At 35.8% G+C, this 25,683-nt stretch overlaps 1 protein-coding gene across 4 annotated transcripts; it reads left to right on the forward strand.

Annotated features, from left to right (window-relative positions):
- The first annotated feature begins 6,700 nt into the window (after positions 1–6,700).
- LOC140775331 (uncharacterized) lies at positions 6,701–24,011 on the forward strand. 4 transcript variants are annotated; one of them, XR_012106734.1, is made up of 5 exons: positions 6,701–7,010; positions 22,810–22,860; positions 22,952–23,085; positions 23,177–23,359; positions 23,502–24,001. XR_012106734.1 is itself a non-coding variant. In XM_073118562.1 (4 exons), exons 1-4 carry the CDS (start codon positions 6,759–6,761, stop codon positions 23,265–23,267), a joined length of 528 nt encoding a protein of 175 aa, XP_072974663.1. In that variant the 5' UTR covers positions 6,701–6,758; the 3' UTR covers positions 23,268–24,002. The 4 variants fall into 4 exon arrangements, 2 of the variants coding, with proteins under 2 accessions (XP_072974663.1, XP_072974664.1); XR_012106735.1 differs by having other exon boundaries at positions 23,514–24,001; XM_073118562.1 differs by having other exon boundaries at positions 23,177–24,002.
- The last annotated feature ends 1,672 nt before the right edge of the window (positions 24,012–25,683 follow it).

Raw genomic sequence — 25,683 nt, forward strand, 5'->3', positions numbered from 1 at the left:
TCCCAAGCTAAAGAAGTTCGGACTTTTCTCATGTTTTTTTTCTCTTCCTTTTTCATGTGTGTGGACTTCTCCCCTCTTTGGAGTCCACACAAGTTATTAGTGAAATATTTAATATGAAGAAATAACACAACATCAAATCTTTTATTATCAACCATGAACTCATAGATTAGACCTTCTTAATAAATAGGTTTAGATAACTAGACTAATTCTTTCTAATTATGCGCATATAGCATAGTAGCCGATGTATTAAGTGATAGTAGTAGCGGATATATTTCTTTAGAATAATAAAGGTAAGTGAATAGTTCTCGAATAGTTAAAATAGCTTATGTAATAATAAGTTTTCACTTTTTTTTCAAATTAAATTGTAAGTGTTACAAAAGATAGTACATGGATGGAGAGAAAAAAATATATTATCTTACTCTTTGTTTATATACTTAATAATTTAATTAAAAATAGGTAAGAGGGTATAATTAATAGTCAATAAATATGAGTGGCAGATTTCAAGTCAACCTAGTAACTCGATTTTTTAATGAGTTTGGGTTTAATGTAATTGTGTTTTATTCATAAATGAGTTAATCAAGCTAACTCGACTTCTAATTGGTTGTGTTTGGATTTAAATCACATATTTAGCTCAATATGCCTCGTTTATTAATTGGGTTAGACGATCGAGTAAACCTATACCATGTTTTACCTATTATAAATCTCTAAATCCTTAATCCTAACATATTATAATCCCAAATTCATCTTCCACTATAGCAAATCGATAAGATATTCCTCTTTTACCTCACTTTTTTTTCTCACTCTGCATCATGATATTCATTGTCTAGATAAAATCTAAACTTGCATCTATACTTAATGATTTTTTTTTTCTTCTTGATTTTTGTTTAGAATTTTTGTTGTGAAATATGTTTTTATCGAGTTTAAACTTGATTAGATCTATTTTGTCAAACTCTGATAAAGCAACTTCAACCCACTCATTTAAAGCTAAATGATCCAAGAATAAAGAAAAGTAGATTTTATTAAGATATGTTAACTCTCCCGAGTACAAAAGGCCACATTAAGATGCAAGGTCAAAAACTAAAGTAGAGGATTAGGAAAAACACTAACTCAAGTACAATTTCTTTTTTATTTCTACCAAGATTTGTAAGTCAATCCGCTAGTCTATTGGTACTATGGTAGATATGAGTAATTTTATATGATTAATATTTTTGAAGAAAGAGGAGAATGTCCTCCAGAATTGCATCAATAACTCACGTTGGTTGGTTCTTTCCATTGAACATATCCACCGGGAATAAGAGGTCTGTCTCGATCCATATCCTATCAATGTTAATTCGTTACACTACTTGGAGTGCATCATTTACTACGGATTCTTCTGCCATCAATATAGATCCATACTTGACGATTCTATAATCTGCAATTAAAAGACAGTTATTTGTCTGCCATGCTATAAAGCTCATATCATCCAGTTTCATTGCGCTAGTAAAAGAGCAATTGGTCATTCTCTTCTATTGATGACGCTTACTTTAAATGAACGTTACCCTACTGCTTCGTTTCCCCCCTCGAGATAATGTGTTCAACTATTCATTTCTAAGCACTCTCATGGATATTATTTTATTCATTCATCACTTCCTATAAAATTCATTGCAATTTCTATTTGTATTGCTTTTTTAAACATTTCATATGAGATTTTGATATCTCTATATACAAAGGTATAGATAGAATGAATTGAAATTAAGTGTAACAGTGTATAAACATTGAAGTTGGAGAGAGAATATTTTTACTTATCTCTCGCTTATTGCAGCAGGTGTAGAAAGCTTTATAAGTAAGCGTAAAAGAAAATTAACTTCATGTGCTTAAAAAATATATAATAATTTACATATTAAAAAGGATGAGATAAATATAGTTATATGCAAATTATGTGGTACAACAACTGGTATGATATTAGAAATATAAAGTGTCATATGGATACATGACTAAGATTAAAAAACCAAGATATAGGACAATAATTTCTTTCTAAACAAAAGGTTTTTATGTCTATAGAAGTATCCAAGTTTGGACTAGTATCATGAGATTTTAATAATAACAATTATTAAGCATGAATAATCCTTTTAGTTTGTTGATTATGAAAGTATTAGTTATATACTCTCTTTTTTTAGTGAACACACAAATAGAAATATCATGAAGTTAGATATTTTTAAAAAATATGAAAGAGTAGAAAAAAAAAAAGGTTAAAAATTTGATAGAGGTAGTTCTTGGGAGGATAAGTTTGAAATCTAACTTATGGGCTTCCATAACTACTTATAAATAATTATGTTTACTACACACTTCTTTGATGATGATTAAAAGCTATAAAAAAATTTAAAATTTTTGTGCAATGCCAACTCTACGCACCAATATTGTTCTTTCTAGATAATTCTTGATGAGTAAGTTAAAAAAATATAAGGACCTTTTTTGGGGTGGGTGCTCGGGGGATGATAATTAGAATTCAAATCAAAATTTTTTCCACCTATATTTTTATCATTTATTATTATTATTATTATTATTATTATTATTATTATTATTATTATTATTATTATTATTATTATTATTATATTACTCTTAATTTTTCATAATAAATTTTCACAGTTTATGTCAGTTATTAAATAAGAGTGTTACAAATTAGATCTGAAACGATCCGTCTGTAGGATGATCTTGAGATTTTGAGAACTAGTAATCTTAGAAGTCTCAGATCTAAAGGCTTTAGAATAAAGTCAATCAGAAATCCGGATTGAAAGTTATAGTTAAAATAGTGGAATAGGGTCAAATAGGATAACCGGTAATTAATTGACGTTATGGCAATCGTTGGAGAGTGGTGGACAGCCAAAGGCGATGTGGATGACTGTAAATAGGGTGGTTGTTAGTGGAGGAATGTGGCTAGGTTTAGAAGGTTGAGATGCTTCTACCGCTATGATCTACTCTTAAAAAGATAAGGCGATCTAACGTTTACGATGAAAGATAAAGACGATAAGAAATATTTGGCTAAACTCAGATTAATTCCATGATAATCAATTAGGCCTGCACTCCACATATTTATAGATATTAACTCTAGAGCGACTTTTATTAGGATTTGTCTTATTAGCTTATATTAAAGATAATCATGATTTAGATAAATCAGTCTTTCTTATCTTTATCAAATTAATCATTCGTTTCGTTATAGATTCGGAATTTAGAGAAGTTATGAATACTAAAGTTGTATATCTGTAGGTTGGTGATCTTCTCTAGCTAGTTTGATATTATTTTGATGTAATTTGCAAATATTTTTTCAAAACTATGCAGAGCTAAATTTAGCTAATTAAATAAAATTCTAACTTACTAGGACTCGAACTAAAATAAATAAGCAAATAAAATAATTAGACTCAATCTATTGAGCCAATATTCCCAAGATGTGATCTGATCTGATCCAAATTGCATCAGAGAGGTATGAAGTAAGTAGTTGAAGAATAAAGATGAGTCGAGCTAAGCAGATTTTAACCATACTCTATTAGACGAGTCAAAATATACAAGCTTAGATTGACCTGCTATAGGATCTAGGCAAACTTGATTTAAGCTAATCCAATAAGCTTATATTTGACTTTATATGATAATTCACCATTATATAAATCAATTAATTACAAATAAGATGATATTAAAATAGAATTATGTTAGAAATTCTAAGATAAAGTTATCTCTAACATATCTCTGTATACCTTTCTCCTTTTTCCTTTTAACTTCTAATAAATTTCTATTTAAAATATCATTATAGAAGCTACCCATTTAACAATATTATTTTAAAGGTATTTTAGTAAGTTAGTATGCATATAGTTTGATTAGAAAATATCCTAAAAGTAATTTAGTAAGTAAGGGATAATCTCACTAATGTCCCATGCAACATATTTTCTTTGGTACACATCAACACTTTTAATTATAGAAAACCTCTCAAATTTTATTTCCATTAGTTATTTATTAAATTATTCTGTTAAAAAAGTAATATATGAATGTCACATAATTAATTTTAAGACCTCTAAGAACTATTTTTTTTTTCTTATTTTAGAGAGAAAAAAAAGTTCGGAGCAAAATTTGAAGAGAGTGAGATATTTTTTACAATATAGGAGGACAATGTGAAATAAAAAAGACAAAAAAGGGTGCACGTAGAAATGACTAGGGGTGGAAAATCTTGACCCGATCAGATAACTTGACACAATAACCCATCTCTTAATCCAATTTAGGTTTAGTCTAATCGGGTTCGGGTCATAAACGGGTTAACTTGCCTAACCCGATTAATAATCGAGTTGTATTCAGGTTTATATAATTGACCTATTTTGACCCATTTAACCCGTTTAAGTATATAGGTCAGGTCCGATCAACCCGCCAACCCTTACTATATAAACTAAACTAAACCTAACCTATCCATCACACAACCTCACCCTCACACCAATCCACCCATTCCCAGCTGCCTCACCCTTACAACACCTCACCCATCTCTACACTCATCTCCACCGCCTCTCGCCTCCTCTTGCCTCTCGAAAGTCCTATCTCCATCTCGTCGCCTCTCGGCACTGCATGCCTCTCGCCTCTCGCCGCCTCCCCCACACGGCCTATAAAAGATGTCGATCTATGGGAAACTTTAGGGTAAGAATCCTCTTTTCCTCCTCTTCCTTTTTATATGTTTATATGTTTCAAAAAGATTTCCAAGATAAGATTTTCTAAATAGTGTTTTAATAATCCCTTGATGTCGCAAATGTGTGATTGGAGTTAGGAATAATAGCGATCTCATCTCTCAAATTGCGTAAATTGTTGCTTATTTGATCTTATTTACTGGGATTTATTTCTAGATTTACGTTGTATTAATGCTTTGGTAGTGTTCGTGTATTGATTCATTATTTGATTATGGATTTGGTAAGCCTGTCTTCCATGTTGTAATTTTACTTCTTTTTAAGTAGTTTTACATGTTTGATGTATGTTTATATATTGTTAGGTATTTCTTGAGGAAATTAAAGAAGGTGAAAAAGAGTAATGGCCCAGTGATTGCTATCAATGAGGTTCCTCTATTCTTCATTGCTTTTAAAAAATTACTACTGAAATGTTTCATAGTTATTCTCTAGTCTGTTATATCTCTATCTATGATTCCCAAAAGCTACAAACAATGCAATCCATCATAGATGTGTGTAACTTGATTTGAATCGATTATCCGATTTATAAAAACCAATATCCAAAGCGATAGACAGACGATTACCTTATTTCAATTAGGCTCTACTTTTCTAGCAGCATTTGATTCGGGTTGGAAACATATAAATCAGATCCATAGTTTTATATGATGTAAAATCATAACTATAGTTTTTCTTTTATATAAAAAAATTGCTGCTAGAAGGAAGAGATTTGGTTTGCTTAGTTTGAGGTTTTATTTTGTATAAATCATCTTTTATTCAGTAATATACAAAAGAGTATAAAAGCTATAGCCTATCTTGAGTTCTTGACTGATCTATCTATTTAGTTTAGTTTTAGTTTAGTTTAGTGTCCAGTGCTTTTATGGCATCTAGATCTATAGATGATGCATACATGAAATATGTCCAGTATAAGTGTATAACAGGTTAGTTCTTTTCTTTGTTTTTTGTGCTCAATTTTCTTATACATCTACTGCTAATTAGATTTTTTGTACTCTATTTTTCTCTATGTTAGTTAACATTCTTTTTTTATTTTATTTTTTCTGACAGAGTCGTGATCTTTGGATAATAAAATGGAAGGTCCAATGCTATTATTTGCTCTCTCTTTTAACTATTTGTAGTTTATAATATATTATGAATTTAAAATTATGTTGTAATTGTCATGAGATTACAACTATCGGCAGTTTGTAATAGAAGATGTAACATTCTCTTTTGTTTTTCTTTTCCTGACAGTGTGGTGATCTTTGGATAATAAAATAGATGGCCCAATGCTATTATTTGATTTTTTTTTAAAACTATTTGTAGTCTGTAATATATTATGAACTTGAAATTATGTTATAATTGCCATGAGATTGTTAGATTTGTAAGTTGTAAGTTGAAATTAAAATTAGTACCTAAATTTATTTACTTAGTGTTGAATGCTGGTAGTTGAATTAATATATTGATTTGTGTCGAATTGAATTTATGTTGAATATTTAGAATTATATATTTTTCCAAATAAAAAGAGATTATATTGCTTGAATTAATAAATATTAAATTTTATATTGGGTTAATAATATTTTGTTATTCGTGTTTATTGTCGTGTCGTGTTAATACAACCTGTTTATTAAACAGGTTAGACAGGTCGTGTTAACACGACCCGTTTATTAAACGGATTAGGTAGGTCGTCTTAACGTGTTGTGTTAACGCAACTTGTTTATTAAACGAGTTAGACGGGTCGTGTCGTGTTACTCGTTTAATTATTGGGTCGTGTTCGTGTTTATTAAATACAACCCGTTTATTAATCGAATCGTGTTTGTGTTAGAAAAAAGTTGACCCGACCGGAATATGATCCAACCCGAATCCGCTTAACCCGACCCTATTAGAAATGAGAGGTTTTAGTATAATTATTCTAATAATTAATCGATAGAATTAATGTCATATAATATAATTTTTAAGTAAATGGCGTTATTAAATTATTTCTATTTTTCTAAAAGTAGTAGTTGTGAATGTGGTATTTCTACGAATTTTTATGAATAGGGTCGAGTCGCTCACCCAGGGTTGTGACCTGCGTCCTGCGTCACTCCCCTATCACCCGCCATGCTCCTCTCCTCCGTTCCAGCTCACAAACCGCCGGCGCCGAGGCCTCGCTGGTTCCCCCCGCGATCTCAGATGAACACAAAGGTGACCATCTCTCTCGACTCTCCACGTGTCCCTCCTCTCCTCTCGTCGCAGCATTCGAAAACCACACTCCTCTCGGCGCAGTCCTCTCCCCCGCCCTTCCCGACCGACCTAGGGTTTCGCCGCGACCCCGAGCTCGGCCTCCTCGCCCTTCTCTTCGTCCTCTCGGCGGTAATCCCCTCTTTCTCCACTTCATTGCTTTGATTCTGTGGAACTATAAATGTTGTATGGCAATTGCATTCACCGTGTTAACTCAACATTCCTTTGTTTGTAAGCTATTACACATGCCGTTGATGCGTTATCTGGAAAATTCATCGACTGATCCAGAGACTCTCCGAGGCAATTTCGAACACCAACCTCACGATCGTTCTAGCTTACGTACGAATACCCTAAAATTGCAGTGCACACCGTTGCGATGCATAGATATCTATCTGCATATGCCCTAATCAATCAGATTGGGGCATGGAAAGCCACCCGAACACCAAAGTTGGTGCTCAAAAACAAATTGAAAAGATCGTACTCTGCAAATGCCTCTGTTATACATATATCCTTGTCTGGTTTTCTGTTGGGGGACAAGACATATACAGTGCATGCATCGACGATTATATTTAATGTTAGGTTACTTTAGTTAAAAGAAATATAGGAACCTTCACTATTTTTATTTTTTTTAATATGAAACTATGATTGATTGTTATGACCCAGCTTTAGGGGGTCTAATGGGTTTGGTCGAGTATAGTTCTATTGGAATGAGTCCATTTTTAATTTCTGCATTGTTTATTCCTGCAATCGGTTGGGTCTAGCCATGTAATCCTGCACTACTTGGCTGGGGCCACTTGAGTCATGGACCTCACTGGTATTGGATAGCCACTAAAGAGATTTATGCAAATCTAGTATGAATGTAATATTTTGGAGAACAATTGACTCGAACAAGTAAGTAAAATAAAATATATTAAGCAATAATTGACAATAAGTTAATTGATTAAAATGATCACTACTAAATGGAAGGAGAGAAAACTACTCCGATAAGACAGTAACTTTCTCAACTTTCAAATAGGTATGTTGACAGTAGAAAAGGCTAAAATATAGTGTAAGAAAAGAATTTAGAGTTTAAGTTTACTAATAAATAAAATAGTGGTGCTTTTACTTTGAAACCAAGTCTTCCTCTTTATGTTCGGGCACCCAAAAATTCTCTTTCACTACTGGAATCTTCTGGACAGCAACAGTAACCAATGAAAAGTAGAGATTGAAGAAGTAGAGAGGTTTAGAGAGGAAGTAGGAGAAATTAGAGAATAATCTTAAGATAGAGTACGAGAAAGGGAGAGAAAGGGAGATAATGGGAGAGAGAAGAAGACCACAGGAGAGAAAATAAGAGATTCAAATAAATTTTATTCAATTGTTCCTTGTTTTTTATACAATAACCCTTAAATATGTTAACAACTTTGATTGTAGCTGATTCTAATAGGAACTTATTTCCTAATATGACTCTAATTGATCATTTTACCTAAATTGACTAATCTAATTTAGGTAATAAATCAATGTGGAATCTCCCACATATATACATACTTTTAATAGAAATTCATTTCCTAATAGGACCCTTATTGATTAAGTCTTATCTAAATTGACTAACTCAATTTAGGTAATAACTCAATGCGGATATCCCTCGCATATAAGCTTATCCTATCTATCAATTGATTCCGAGGCCACCGTGGCCAGAACGAGCGAGGGAGCAATGCATGATTCCGAGGCCACCGTGGCCAGCACGGCCACTAGTAGTGGTCGAGGGAGTTGTTGTCCAACTAGTGAGGTAGTCACCTCCCTTGCAAGACCCTAGGTGACTCACCACGGCTCCTATGGACTAGAACGTGAAGGATTGCACCCACGGCCAGATGTGAACCCATAATGCATCGAGACCGTGATGCGTTGGCCGGAACTAGGTGAATTTGGGTCCCAGTGAGAGGAAGATGGTCGTCGGCAGGGTGACCCTGTGTTGCAGCCCTCCACTAAGAGTCAGACCTAAACAAGTGTATGACCCCAACTAGGCCAATGGCATTGGAGGGTGAACGACACAGCTCGAATGTCCAAAATTTTAAGAAAATAACCTGTTGGATTGAAATTTTTGAGCTGAATAATTTTTTGATTTTCAAAGTACAACAGAGGACGTTAAGGTGTTATTAGCGAGTTTTCATTTAGAGGGTGCTGCCCTCCATTAGTACTAATCGGTAGTGCTCACAAACTATTTGATAATTGGATGACCTTTATTGACGGTCTTTTTAGATGATTAAAAACCGTTGGGTTTGAGGATTATAATGCCACACTCTCCAAGTTGGTGCAGCAGACAACTGTAGTCGCGTATCAGGAGGAGTTCGAGCGAGTTGGTAGTCGGTGCCGACCATTATGGCCATAGCGGTTACTAGTCAGCACCTTCATTTTAGGGTTGTGCAAAGAGAGCAAGGCTGATGTCCTTTCCTTACGGCCTCGGACTTTGAGCAAAGTTTTCGAAGATGCTACACGGATGGAGCAAAAGCATACCATTTTTAAAAGTGTCATGAGGACTGCATGGACTAGCCAGAACAATACGCAAGCATCAAGAGAAGCCAATGCAGCTGACAAACCCAAGTTGGGCCCTAGGGCCACACCTATACTCTTTTTATGGCATGAAAATTGTCTCGAGACTAGTAGCAGGCCTTGGAGGGGGAGGAACATGTCTTTTAGTTCACACTCTTACACCGGCACAAGTGGAAGTGCGACGAGCTAAAAAATTAGGCTTTCGGTGTGATGAGTGGTTCACTCTAGGCTACTGTTGCACCAAGGCCAGCGGGAGCGTGATGCTGATTGACAGTCAGGAAGACAATAGGGACCATGTGGCTGAGGATGATATTGCATGAATGACACTAATGAGACATCAGCTAAGATCTCCCTACATGCTTACTCAGGCATGAGTGGCTTGAAGACCTTGAGATTGTATGGGCTAGTTAAGAAGTAGTGCGTGCCATCCTTATTGACACCGGGAATATGCATAACTTCTTGGACTAGCGTCTCATCTTGAGGATATAGTTAGAGACTGAGCCAACGTTCAGACTCAAGGTAGAGATTGGCGACGACACGAAATTGCAAGCAGATAGTTTGTGTTGCCAGTTCGGAATCCGCATACAGGGATTGTCCTAGGTACATAGTGTTTGTTGAGATTGGGACTCATAACATTTGACTTTGGTAGCATGTAGATGGCATTTCAACAGAATAGTAGAGTAGTTCGATTTGAGGGCGTGAAGACGAAGCCAAACCTGACTTTGCATTGGATGATGGGGCAGCCCCACTCCTCCGTGGATAGAGGAAGACACAGTGGAGATACCTTGGCCACCAGCAGCACAACCCGAGGCTACGAGTTAGGCTCGCATAGAACTAACTCAAAACATTCCCGACTTATCATCTTGAGGACTAGATGACAAAAGCGTGATAGACTGTTATGACTCAGCTTAGGGAGGTCTAATGGGTTTGGTCTGGTATAGTTTTATTGGGTTGAGTCCATTTTTAATTTTTGCATTGTTTATTCCTGCATTGGTTTAGGTCTAGCCATGTAATCCTGCACTACTTGGCTTGGGCCACTCGAGTCATAGGCCTGACTAGTGTTGGATAGCCACTTAAGAGGTGCAGTGAGCACTTCAGGGAAATATAGAAATATGATGCTCTAATTTTTCCTCTCCCTCTCTCTCTCTCTCTAGCTCTCACCTCCTTCCTTTAGCAGCCAACAGCTCACCAAGGCAGACCGAGCTCCACTAGCTGTGCTTCTCCCTCGATTGAACTTCCCTCCCTTCTCTATTGTAGACTTCTCCCTAGTCTGTTTTTCTGTAGATCTAGTAGCGTATCCTAGGAACTCGTCCAGCTCCTCCACAGAGCTTCCCCTTTCGCATTGTAGTTGTCATTACTATAGCTGTAGCTTCTTCCCGCTGAGCCACCACTCCAACCCAGCTCCTCCCCATTCTAGCTCCACTTCGGCCGCAACCCTTGCTAACGCCCAACAGCAACACCTCAACCCAGCTCTACCAGCACCAGATGCGAGCACCCTACACTGACACATATTTTGACCAACTTTGACCACCCCGACCACACGATTGATTAGGCACCTATATCAAGGGACTTTTTGACCAAAGTAGGTTCGCACACCCAACATTGTATTAAGATAAATAAGTTACAAACTTATTTACCTTGAGTAGATAATTTAAAATACACATGGATGCCACACTAACAAGATTCAAAAAATTGGGATTGGGATTGAGTCGGCCTCCCAAAAGAACGATATGTATTGGCTACTCGGATTGGATCAAACTATTTTTAATTATATAAAATTTTAAATATTATTTTAAAATGGAATAAAATTTCATAAGTAAAAAAATGGCAAAAAGAAAAAAAATAGTAATTACTTACATATGAAGTTTAAAGCTAAAAAAAGTACTAATTTACTCAAAACTATTGCAACGAAAGAGAGAAAGAGTGGAAGAAACAAAAAGAGAAAAAAAAAAGACCGCAAAACCTGGATCACTTTTTTCTCTTTTGGTTTCTTTTCTTATTGTTACTCTTCTTTGGTTGTATAGGCATAATTGGATCCTATATTTATACATATATTGTTGCCCAAAGATCCCCTTGTAATGATAGCTTTGTTGGTTGTTGCATAAATTTGATTGGTTCTATTCATCATGGAGTTTTTACTTCCTATATTTTGTTTCAAATTTTTACTATGGTACATGTCTTCAGTCAGTGATGGCTGCGTCGAAGGAATACGCCATGTCGTGCCACCATTAGCACAGGGTGTGTCGACCAGCACGCCCTCGGCACGCTTCTGTTGCCACTAGCACGCATTATTATATTTTTAATAAAAAATTTATGATATTTAAATATGTTTTAGATCTTTGGCACGTTAATTTTTAGTTTTTGGTTTGAATATATGTATTAAAATCTATATCACAATTTTTTATCTTTAGATTATTTTTGTAAAAGACCCATTTATTAAAGATATAACAGTAGTCAATATAAATATTATTCAATACATAATATGATTGAATACTTTCATTAAAACTTATATTAATGATTGAACAATTCATAATATAATTGAATAATCTATAATATAGTTGAGCACATAACATTCAATGCATAATATTAATTGATGATAATTTAAAAATTAAAATTAATATCTAGTTGAACATAGAATGATAGAAATGATCGAAGACTTCAAATGTCGGCACATGAATAACACGAGAATGTTGTATATGATACTGTCGATAATTTTCAATTATATTGATGATAATGACTTAATTTGCTGGTATAAAAATATCACTAAAGTTGATTGACAATGATAGATGAAAATAGAAAAAAATAAAAAAAATAGGCACAACATTAACAAAGGTTAGCATACACCTGCGCCGGATCGGCATGACTCGGCATGGGGGTGTGCCATTGGCACACCTCATGCCAAGTGTTATGTCACCACCGGCAAAGGACGTGCCAACTGGCATGGCCATCATTGTCTTCAGTTGTATACTTGCATTTAAGAATAACCTAAGAGCCATAGTTATATATAAAATGACATACCCTATTCCAGGTGCTGTGCCACCACTAGTACGGGGCATGCCGGCCAACACAGCCATCGTTGTCTTCAGTTGCATACTTGCATGTAAGAATAACCTAAGGTCCATAGTTATATATATTTAAAAATAATTTAGTACTTGCTCCTTACTATGATGTCACACTAAATTGCTAAAAGTGACATCCTTGCGCTGTGTGCTTCTAAGTGTCATTTGTTTGAGTCATAAAAACCATGTCTTTGCTAATGAAACTTAGGTTACATACATATTCCCTCCTAGACATCTTGTTGGTAGGAGCCTCTTAGATCAGAAGTTAGAGTGGACTCTTTTTATTTGTCCTTGTCGAAGTACCATTATAGTGTAGTTGAGTAAGTTGGATTTACTTGTTTCTTGAGGATTTGTGTAAACCAGATCTTGAATGTCTTGGAGCCAAAGATTTTTATAATTCTTGCCACTTTATTTACTGGAAAAAGGCCTGAATCTAGGATGATTTCTATAATAACACAGACAATTTTAATGTAGATTCCGTGCTACTTGTTTTCTTTTTCTCAAGAATTGGATTTTTCTGATGAGTTTTCCTCTTGTGTTTTGTTGAGCCATAAATTTGAGAAGTTAAGTTGGGTGAGTCAACATTGAGATCTAGTTGGGTTGGTGTAGTTTGATCTAAAAGCTCAAATTGATCTGAAATTGTCATGCTGTAGGAAATTGATACTGCTGAATAAAATAACGGATTGTTGCCACATGTCAAAGCTACACTTACATGTGAGATTTTTCGGAACAAATTCTGAGGACTCTTATCCATCTGTCTAAAACATCTCGCAGTCATTGGATAATCCTATTGCAAATAGGAATTTATTTCAGAAAGACCAATTTTCAGTATTGAAGGGATTTTTTTTTTTTGAATTTAAGTGATTCCAGGTCCAAATTTGTGCACAGCAAGATAATTTTTCCAATAAGTGACATGTTAATTTGAAAAGGTAACTCAGATTATGATTGTTGTTCTCTTATTTCAAAGAGATCAGATTAATATTCTACAAGATTTTATCTTTAACCAATAAGATATTCTAGCCTCCTATATATAGGGGGGTAGATGGATTAAAGAAAAGCTGGAGGGTGGAGACTAGGAGGAGACGAGCTGCAACTAGAGAGCGACAATTTAGAGATCAGAAAATAATAGATAGGAAGATAGAGCAGAGATTAATCTTGGAGAGGTCTACACTCTAGAAGAAGTCTCATATAGATCAAACATCTATGGAGTGATCAGAGATCATCTAGATGAGAGATCCATTATGCTTACAACAAGAAACTGTCATCTGTTCAAGTATTCTTTCCTCTTGCAAGTGTCGCTGCAGCTATTCATATTTGTAGAGTTTCTTTTTATCCTTTAGCAATTCAAGGAGGGCAATTCTTTTGTTATGAACCAGTTCTAGACCAATTTGAACGTAAGATTGTGATATTTTATGTAGTGGTAGTATTGTGGTTAGGTCTCTAATAGTTATGGTTTCATACAAATTCGATGTTTGGATGAAAAGATATTAATAAAATAGTGGAGCAAGGTCAAATAGAAAAGAACGATAAATAACCAACATTGTGGCGATCGTCGAAGGGTGGTGGACAACCAAAGGTGATGGTGGATGGCCATAAGATAGAGTGGTTACTGGTGGAGGAAGATCATTAGGGTTTGAAAGATCAGAATGTTTTTACGACTATGATTTACTCTTAGAAAAATAAAGATGATCTAATGGCTACGGTAAAAGATAAGGACAAAAATTTAACTTGGCTAAACTCAAATTTATTCAATAATAATTATCAACACATGTTTACTCGTATTAAAAATTTCTAACGAATCGGATCCACATACGGATTATCCAATTTATTTGAAATTCAAAACTAGAAGATATAGCTAACTAACTAACTCAAGTTGACTTGACTCGACTCAATCAACTCGACTAGTTTAACCCACATGATCGGATCATAACATCTTCTTCGACATGTTCTTATTTTATTATTCAATAGTTGCCATTAAACAATGGATTATTATCGTAAAGGCTGGAGGCATAGCCCTTCGGTCAAGGGATGATTTTCTAAACCATCTTCGGTTGATGCAGAGACTTTTTATTTTACTATTATCTATTTCTCATTAAACGACAAAAAATTGTCCCAGAGGCTAATGACATGGCTCCTAGCTAAGAGATGATTTTCTAAACCATCTTTAGCTGATCTAGAGGCATTTAATTTTATTATTTTCTATTTGTCATTAAACAACAAATTATTATCCCGAAAGTCGATGGCATGGCTCTCCGGCCAAGAGTTGATTTTTTAAACCATCTTTAGTCTTTGCGGAGTTCTTAAAAACGTCACTATTATAATTATAATTTTGATCTATACAGATTTAGATCATGATTATCATTGAAATATTGAATTATTGAATATTGGACATTTGACATTGATTACTGGGCATGGAAATGTTGGATATTAGAATATCAAATATTGAAACATTGAAGTGTTGGAATATCTCCTAAATATATTGGAATAACAGACTTGGAGGTTTATAACTTTTAATTTGCAAGTCCAAATTCAATGAAACTTTGCAGACATATTTTTGACATAGAGAAATACTATTTATGGAAAATCCCATGAATTATTAATGCTTAGATCAATATGTATATTAGGATATTCATTATGCTTGGTAACAAATCTGTGGCAGAATTTCTAGAGTATTAGATCTGGAGGCTTATAACATTTAATATGCATGTCCAAACTTAATGAAATTTCACATACATGTTCTTGATATAGACTAGAACTATTTTTGAGAAATTTGATAGATTATCAATGCATAGGTTGATCTGTACGTTCAGATCTTTTTTCAATGTCTGATAATAAATCTGTGGTAGAATATTTGGAGTAACAAGTTTAGAAGTGTATAACTTTCAATCCGCAAGCTCAAATTCAACGAAACTTTATGGGCATGTCATTGATATAGAGGAGAATTATCTCTATATACTTTCATAAATTATTAGTGCTCACAAAGATCTGTACAATAGAACTTTTTTCCTATGCCCGACAAAAATTTACAGCAAGAATTCTGAAATAGCAGATTTCGAGGACTCGTACTTTTAATTTGCAAATCCAAATTGATGAAACTTTACTGGCATGTTTGTAGATAGAGAACAACCATTTTCAGATAATTCTGTAAATTATAGAAGCTTATCTCAAGGGTGTAAATGAGTCAAGCCTGAGCGAGTCGACTCTAGCTCAGGCTTGGCTTGAAATTAATTTCGAGCCCTATTATATTGTTTAGATTCAGCTTAGCTCAACTCGAGCCAAGCCTAACCAAGCCCGAGCTTGATTAGAGGATAAGGAGGGGGTGTTGGCGGAGACAACAACTTGCCGAAGGAGGAGTAGGAGACTGATGGAGGAGGAGGAGGCCGAAGGAAGAGGAAGAGATGGCGGCTTGCTGAAGAAAGAGGAGGAGGCGACAGTGGTGACTTGTTGATGGAGGAGGAGGCCGTTGGAAGAGACCAAAGGAGCTGGTCAATAGAGGAGGAGGCTGAAGGAAAAGGAGGCGGTGGCGGTGGCGGTGACTTATTGATGGAGGAGGAGGTCGTTGGACGAGGCCAAAAGAGCTAGTTGATGGAAAAGGATGTCGGTCAATGGAGAAGGAGGAGGATGCTGACGAAGAGGAGGCGGCGGTGGCTTGCCAATAGAAGATGAGGTCGGAGGAGATGGTCAATGGAGAGGAAGATAATGAGGTCGACGCTGATGCTGAGCCCAACGCTGATGGAGGTCGTTGAAAGAGGCTAGAGAAGATGGTCAATGGAGGAGGCTGACGGAGAGGTCGAAGATGATGAGGCCAACGCCGACGCCAACATTGAGCCTAATGCCGATGGAGGAGGATGATGCCAACGGAGAGGTGGTGGCGGCTTGTCGATGGAGGCCGACGGAGAGGATGTGGTGGGATGGGTGAGCGTGGGGTGAGAGCAGGGATGATGGGTAAGGGGTGGGGTGACGGGTGACGAGTGAGGGCAAGGGTGGGGTGAGAACAGGTGACGGTAAGGGCAGGGATGGGGTGATAGGATGGCTAGGTGGGGGGATCGTGATTGGTGAGAGTGGACCGTTCGATTTACTTGAGATTGGTTTGGGTGGGGTGAGGGAAAGGGAGTAAACAAACCTGTCGAGACGAGCCTGAGCTACTTTTGGTTTAGGCTTGGCTCGAAATTTAATTGAGCCTCAATTTTGAGCTCAGGCTCAGCTCAGCCTGGGTCGAGCCGAGCCCAAGCCGAACCCAAGCCGAACCCAAGCCGCCTATTTATTTTGACACCCCTAGCCTATGTTGATCTCCATAATTATATATATTTTTCCTATACTTGACAACTACAGTTTGCAATAGAAATTCTACAATAACATATTTGAAACAAGATTCCAAGCATCAAGATTGGGGTCGATCGTTTGAAAAAAATGATAAGTATCGACCGTTCGTATCAGCTTGTATTTTAAAATAATTTTTAGAATACAAAAAATTCTAAAAAGTTTTAGAAAAATAATAATAATATATAAATAAAAATTATTCATATTTGAAGTTTAAAAACTAAAAATGAAAATACTATTTTCTTAATCTCAATCTCTCCCTTTCTCCCATAAATAAAAAACTTTTTCTAACTCTTTCTCTCTCCCATCTGCTCTTTATTCTCACTTTTGCTCCCATTTCAAAAAAAAAATTCAATCTCCCTTAAAACCTTTCCTTCTCCCTCTTTGATTCCCCATTCTCTCCCACACTCTCACTCTTCTCTTACTCCCTCTCTTTTAAGCAATGCTTCTCTATCGTAGTTCCAATGTCCATTAACGTCCGGCAAACTCCTCTGACATATATTCGGCTCTGTCAACCTCTAGTGAATTCCTCTGATGCGAACCAGGTCAGATCAGATCGCATCATGAGGATTAAGCTCGATGGATTGATCATATTTATTTTTTAAATAATTTATACTTATGTAAGCCCTTAAAGTTAGTCTAGTTAAGTCATGTAAGCCACTAAGACAACTTTAATTAAGTCATGTAAGCCACTAAGACAAGTTCAATTAAGTCATGTAAGTTTTTAAAGCAAATTCTAGTTCGAGTCGTGTAAACTTTTAGAATTAATTTTGAGTATGACTCGTTGTACCCGATCTCTATATATAGAGGGGTTAAGCTTTATTCATCCAATCATCCAACTATTCGGAAATTATTTTGCTCTTGAGTTCTCTTAGGAGTAAGAATGAATTTAGGAGTAAAAATAAGTTAATCATAGTTGTTTATTTTTCGAGTAGATCTAAGTTAGAAATTCAAATTCTACCTCCAATCTATAGCCACCATTACCTCCAGCAGTCACCCTATCTTACGGCCATCCACCACCACTCTTGGCTGTTGCAACATCGAATATTTACTTTTCTGCTCTGTTCTAGCCTTGCTCCACTATTTTAATTATATATTTTCATTCAGACATCCAATTGATTTGAAACCAGAGCTAGGAAAACCCTAACTCACAAGGCCACCACCTTTTAAATTTTTATAATTTTATTATGTCTGGATCGGTCAAGATTTGGTTTGTAATATGAACTCCTCTAACGTAGTTCTGGCTCCGTCGACCTTAGATATATAATTTCTTCCTTTATTCTCTCTATCTTTCTCTGATGAGCTCCCTACCCTGTCTTTCTTCTTTTCTTTCCCGATTTTGTTTTGTTTCGGCCAAAGCAGTTGAAACTTGCCCAATCCGGAAGGTTGATGTCCCACCTAAACTAGCCTACCAACTAGGTTCAAGGTGAGATCGGCCGAAACGAAAATCCATGATTTAAAACACTTAAACATTTGATCTACAACTCCAAACCGATGAAATTTTACTAGCATGTTGCTGACATGCATGAAATATTTTTCGTTAATTTATGATTTTTTTTGAAATCACTACTTTGGCTTATGTTCCAAGAAGTTCTTGAAGGATCAATAATGAACTATAGATAGCAGATTCCTGAATAGAAAATTAACATTAGATATAACTTGTATTAAGTATATTGTTGTAAGAATCTTTGGAGAATGATCTCCATAAAACAGGGTTCTGAAACTCGGGGTTAGGATTGCTACTCGATAAAACAATATGTATTTGTTGATCAAACTATTTTTAATTACGTAAAATTCTAAATATTATTTAAATATATAGAAAATTTTCTAAAAATTTAGAAAAAGTGAGAAAAACAAGAAAAGAAGAATTTACTCATGTATGAAGCCTTAAAAGTGAAAAAAAGAGTGTTTGCCTCAAAATCATGATGAATTTTGAGTTGGATTAGTAAATTTTTTTATTCATAAATTACTATTGTATAAGTGAGATGAAGAGAGAGAGAGAGTTCTTTTCATTATTGTTTTGTAGTAGTAAGAAATAAGTAGTAAAAGAGTGGTAGAGAAGAAAAGAGAGATAAGAGAAATGAAAAAAAAACTAAATAGAAAAAGAAAACATACTCGAGTTTACCAAAGTGAGAAGTTGTTGGATGAGCTTACTGGATTGACTGCCGGATTAGTTCGGTGAAGTGTTAGGGGTGGGACAAGAATGTATGTGAGAGATAAACTGAATAAATCAAAAACTTAAAAAGAAGGCAAGTTGGGACATTAATTACTGATATCCTCCTACTTAGATCCATTTTAAATCCGACGTGAATCTTAAAACATCCGGTTTTGGCTAATATGGCCGAGATAGATCGGTCGATCCGACTAATATAGTCGAAATTGGTCAATACTAGATCGAAATTAGTCATCATTCTGGTTTTGAGACGGGATGGAGGATTAGGTATGGCCAATCTCGATCCCTTTTAGCATATTCATCTCATGATCAGTTGAAACTTGGATTCATGCCATAAAATACTTTAGATTTGGTAAAGTGTCAAGAGTTGTTAACGTCTGTATCGCTTTATAAATGAATAAATTATTTGTAATAAAAAATTAGTTCAATCAAAGGTTGTCTCGTTGAAATGTACTTAATTAGAATCTTTTAATATTCTAGGGAGCGGGGAACATATAATCTCCCTATCCTTATTTTTCCTTTGGTTCATCACAACTAAGCGGCAATAAAATTTTTCCTCTTGAAACATGTATCAAACTTCGTTAGTTCATCTTTTGGTTTTAACAGCTTAATTAGTCGCATTGCTCCTATATCTCCCGTCTCCTCATGTATCCCTGTTGTATCCTAGCCATATTTGGAAATCCTCCTCTCATTTTTGGGAAATAGATAATAGTTTGACATGTGCATCACATGTTAATATTGTATGCAATGTGTGTAAGTGTTCGACACAGTTTATTAAATATTTGATATGGAACTAAAAATTATTAGAATAGACATGCATAATGGGCTGAGCCACAAGTGGGTTTAGTGGGTTAGGCTTTTGGGCTGGATCGGGCGCGCAAAGACCTAGCCCATGCCGCCTTTTATTATCTCGAGCTCGGATTGGCGGGGCCCAAATCATGCGGGTTTGGGTTGGGCTTGGGCATGGGAAGTTCGGGCCAATGATCGTCTCTAATCCCAATGGAGTATCCATGATTCATATATATATATACATATATATATTCATAATCTGATAAAACATTATTTCCATGATATTCTAGAACCTTTCAGTTGAAACTTGAAAGTTTCATCCGAAAATACCAAACCGTTGGAAATACAATATATGGAAGTCACATGCCTGAGTGCAACCAAAGCCAATAGAAATATTTTGAACCTTGGAAGATCTGTTACGAGCACTCCACTGGTTGGTATTATTGATGCTCAAAGATATCCTATCTTAATCTGGAGACTTCCCATTATTTGTTAGTTGCTTACAACCTCAAACATCCGAGTACTTATGTCAGAACCAGAAGCAAAAAAATAAAATAAAATAAAATAAAATAAAAATAAAAATATGGGTTGAGAGAGGAGGGTGCACGTGTTCTGCACGTGCAGCCCCTCCCCTCACCTTCTCCAGCAAGCAACGAGGCGCAGAGAGAAATCACGCCTAATCCGGATCGGATTAGGTCTAGATTTCTCTTCTAATCTATAAATTAAAACCCTAATCTCTTCTCTCTCTCTGCTTAACCATCTCAGTCCTCTTCTCTCTCTTTTTCCTCCCCTCTTTCGCTTTCTTCTTCCTCACTGTCAGAGTCGTCGCTGTGGGATCAGTCCGCCGGAGTGCCGTCGGAGCCATCGGAGACCACCACGCGACTCGTTGGTAAGCCCTCTCCCACCCATAAATTTTAATTAGAGTTTAATAGGGTTTAGCGAAAGTACCTAAATTGGGGATTTCGGCTTCGTCGGTAACTCTCGCCGGCCGGCAGCTTTGGGCTGCTGCTGCTTGTGCTCGAGAGCTCCAAGTCGTTAGCCTTGTGTCATGGATGTCTTCTGGAAGAGCCCTCGTGGCTCCAGTCAACGTCGGCTCCGACGTCGGTCGTCGGTGGTGGGTCCTCCTCCACCTCATGACAACAAAGAAAGAGTGAGAGAGAGAGAGGGAGAGGAGAGGTTGAAGGTGGTCGTGAAGGGGTCGCCGGCGGTCACCCTCTCCCTCAGTTCTCTTCTCGCGTCGGTCGCGAGAAAGGAGAGAAGGGGTTGGTTGGGCTCGGGTTTAACCCGAGCCAACCCCTTTTTAATTAAGTTTGGGTTCGAGTCGGGTTTGGATTTCGGATCCACAGACCCGACCCGAACTAGTTAGTTTTGGGATGGGTTGCGGGTTGACCCATAGCCCAATCCATTATTTTGGTTGGGCCTTGGCCCAGCCCAATTAGCTCATTTTCTAGAATGGGCCGGGCCAGCATTAGCCCAGCCCAATCCAATGGGTGAATTTAAACCCATTTTAGTAATTTTTGATTTTTTTTTTTTAAATTTTAAAAATAGTGTTATTATTCAAATTAAAATTTTGATTATTATTTATTATTTATGGTGGTGATTTTTAGTATGTGAACTAGAGATTTGAGATTTCGGTTGTTTTGCCTAGACTCAGGTGAGTGGGTTCACTCACATGTTTATTTTATTGTATTTCGTATCTTTATCAGACCATGTAAATTTTCTGTGTGTAATTTATTTATTTCATCCTTATGTGTAAAAATTAAATTATTGTAATTTTTGTGTGCAAATCTATTTATTTCATCCGTACGTGCGAAAATTTAATTGTTATATTTTCAGTGTGTATTTAATTATTATATTCAGTGCATCACCATACTTCGTGCAAATATTGAAATTTGTGAAAAGAAAAATGAGACTAGTATTGGTACGACTTAGAGAATAGTCCCGGTATAAATCGTTTGTGATTTTCCGTGGTGACTCAAGTCTATCTGAAAGTCCAGGGAAAAATCTTAAATTAGATCACTGCGGTGATTTTCTTAGGTGACTCTGGCGGGGTTAGGGAACAGTCCTAAGATGAATGAGAAAATTTCCTAGGTGACTCTTAACTTTTCTCAACGGTTAGAGAAAAAGACAGAGTGTATTGATCACAGGGTGATACCCTCTGATGACCCTAACCGGATCAGCTATGAAAAAAAATCCCTAGCGTTATTTCGAGGTGACTTCTAGTTGATGTAGATTCACAAGGTTTAGACCCATTGAGACACATGACAGTATAAATATCAAAAGATGTTAATATGTTGAAAACGTGCAAGGTTACAAGTTGTGACATCTCTCTATTGTTATCATTGTTATTATTTAGAGAGCATGCCTATTGCATATTGTTATGGATATTGTTGCTTTTAGTTTAATTTATTCAGCATTAATATGATTTAAAATTTATTTAGTTTTCGAGTGGATTCCATTCACTGAGCTATAGTTGTTGGCTCATGGGTTCTATTGTTTTTGTATTTTATTTATTTATTTCAGGTAATAGTCAGCGGGGCGACTGAGCGAGATGTACCCGGACTCCACCTCCACTTAGGATTCACCTATTTACCTTTCCGCTCTTTTTTATTTTATGCTTTAGATTAGAAGTTTTCTTCGTTTAGTTTAGAGACTCAAAAACATTAACATTGTTTTATCTTTATTGTAATTAGTTATAAAATTTAATAAAGCATATTCTCGTTTTATTTATTTAATTTGCCATCGTACACGTAGAGAATATTAATAAGGTTTCGTGCATCTCAAGCATATTGAAATGCATGGCCGGTAATGATTCCTATTTTGGGCATGACAACTTAGCTCTTCATTTTCATTGTACAATGAGTTTAAAAGTAGTCACTAATTATGCTCCTCTTTTTCCTTTGTTGTGAGTATATTGTATTTGATGTACAGAAGTACCTCACAAATCCTACTGGCTATACTTCTGCTTCAATATTAGAAATGGAACTCAGTATGGCTACTTTTTCATTATGATCTAAATAAATTTATGTCAGGAATGAAGTTCTCTTCATTGTACTTTTTGCAGGTAGTCGGATCATTTTTCTCATTGGCAATCGTTTCTCTCCCAGTCATGAGTGTAAGAAAATCTGGCGATTAGATAACACTCTGTTCCTTGTGTTTACTGACAAGAAATTTGATTGAAATTGCTTTGGATGTTCAATAATCAGGCTTTTAAAAGGTTAGAAGTTTCAGCAAATAAACTGTCAAAGGTAGTTTCAGAAGAGGTACCTGGAACTTTATCTTCACTGAAGCTATCTGGCTTGGAGATTAATGATTTGACAAGCCAACTTAACAGTCTGAGGTAAGCTTTTATTGCCAGTAGGGAGCTTGATACCACTACAATATTTTTATTGTACATTACATAATTCTCCACTCTGTTCTATATCTCTTAGGCAAAAAATATCAGGAAACCAATATGGAAAGAAGGGTCGACGAAAGAAGCCGAGTTTTCGTGCAGGAAGAAATAATCCAATAATTAACTGATTTGACTAGCTTCAAGCAAAATGGTTTATGTAAATTCTTTTCTTCCAAATGGGAAGCTGCAATAAGAATGCAGTGAGAGAACTAGTTCAGAGGTATGTGTGAACATGGTTGTACATACTACATGCAATTAGTTCACTCATTTTTGGCATATTAAAATTGACATGATTTGATACTATATTTTTACCTTAGCCCTGTCATATGAACCTTAACATCTAACACTTAAATTCTCTGGAGATATACATGAAGTTATATCATGTCCCTGCTCGAGTCTGGCAGTAAGAGAAGTTGATCCTGATTGGTACTACCATAGGCTAGCATGAGAAGAAACATCCCAATGGGAGAGTAACTGGTTGCTTATCAAAAGGCCCAAGTGTTTAAAATCACAAGAACAATGAAATATTGACGTTCTCAATGTCATGCAAATCAATCATGGGCAGGAATGGATAGTCTTCGCATGCCTGTAGAACTGGGGCAGTTCTCTCTCGGTATCAATGTGTTCTTTGAAGGCAGATAAATTAACAATTGTAGATGTTATTAGACAATTATATGTGCTGACTAACTTGCTTAGGTCTATTCACAGTATAGTTCGTCTGTCGGTTTGGTGAAGAATTTCTTTTGAAAAATTCTGTTGGATTTTCCGAGAGTTCATGCGGTTTCGATACAAATATTACATATCTATTTTTCTTGCTTTTCATCTTTTGAGAAAAGTTACAAATAACAAACTACATTCTGTCTATGTTCTAAATAAAACAAGACCTGAGAAATACTTTGGTTATTTCAAATGATATTTTGATCTTTGGATGCTATTTTAGTAGTTTCGAGGCTTAATTTATTTATATAATTAAGTTGACACAATGATCTGATTAAAGTATGGTTATCTATTAAGTTGTTGGGTGTAGCTTGAAATTTTTAGCAAATAGAGGGAGTTTCTTTTACCAAACTGAGCCGCCTCAGAAACTTGTCTACCAAAATGGTCCATCTCTCAAACCTATTGCTTGAAAGGGGTCTAATATTGACATATCAGCTGCAAGCAATATTTTCATGCAACTCTGGGATTGCAATCCTACTTTCCCAAGTCCCCGAGTCCCTTAAATCAAATAGAAAAAAAAGAATATTTTCCTTGGATAACTCGCACCATTCAAATCCTTGTTCCTGGTTAGTGTTCACTATGTATATCCTTATTGATACTAGGTCTTCTCTTGTGTGTGCACCAGAGGATAGATATGAGAGGGATCTGTTAGGAATGTTAAAGATAAAGATGGGCTTGGATATATGTCTCTAGGACCTATCAAATGTGTATTTTAATAGTCTTCCAAATTTGTGAATCAATAGAGCACCCTCAAATTTTTTATGATATATAAATTCCAATGTGAATCTAATTGGTGGTCTATAGAAGATAGAAATGTAGACAACTAGTACCATCAAAAGATGAAGTTCATCTCTCCGTACACACAGATATGGTGTTCCTAAATTCCCCACTCAAGCATATACGAAGCTCAAAGCTTGTAATCTCATCATTGCAATTCTTGGAGAGCATGGGTCACCCTCACCCATCACCGCTACCTCCCAACATCTCCCTCATGCCATCCGTGCTATCTATTTTGTTTTACTACCCAAAAGAAAAACATCAAACAAAATAGTATCTATTCATCAAATAATTTAAGACTCTCATCTTCCATCAATCAAATTAAAGAAGAAAGTTACCATTGTACATCAGTGCTTACAAGCTCAAACTTATTATAGATCCAGCCTAGTCTTAAAATAATAAATAAAAAGAATAGACTTAATTCTCTTTAATAAAATTTGAGCCGTACAGGGGGCTCCAAGTGCGGAGTGGCAAGGGACAACGTTGAGTACGCCTTTCTAAAAGACCTTTTAAGGTACAATAATGCGGATCTCTTGCGCTTAAATCAACGAAATCATGGCACGCATGACTTAAAGTGGACGCCAACCTCCAATCGTATTGCAGTGTTCATCAACATTAAATTGTTATTCTTTAGATGAGGCAGCATCTCCGCACAGTTCTCCATGTACGGCCTGCTGGGAATCCTCCGGATGTGACAGCGACACATCACGTGGACGGAAAACATTAAATACTTGCAATCATTGATGCCAAAAGATTAATAAACTTTAGAGAAAGTAATCAGAATAATAATAGATTCACACTTTTAATAGAAAATAAATAAATAAATAAATAAATTTGGGTACTTTTTTTACTTCGATTTGTTGGAGAAATATTGGATCAACTCGTGGACCCAAATCATCCAAAGTAATTGGAATTCCCAAGTCAGCCAACTATCTCCTCAGGAAGAATCTTTCAGTGAATTAATTGGCAAAGTATACGAATTTCAATGGCAGTAGAAGATGCTGAATCTTGCATTTGTAATTTGAATATATAGGGAACTGAAATATATAG

This window comes from Typha angustifolia, chromosome 14 (genome assembly GCF_048772165.1).
Source record: "Typha angustifolia cultivar Huaian chromosome 14, ASM4877216v1, whole genome shotgun sequence".
Taxonomy (NCBI): Eukaryota; Viridiplantae; Streptophyta; class Magnoliopsida; order Poales; family Typhaceae; genus Typha; species Typha angustifolia.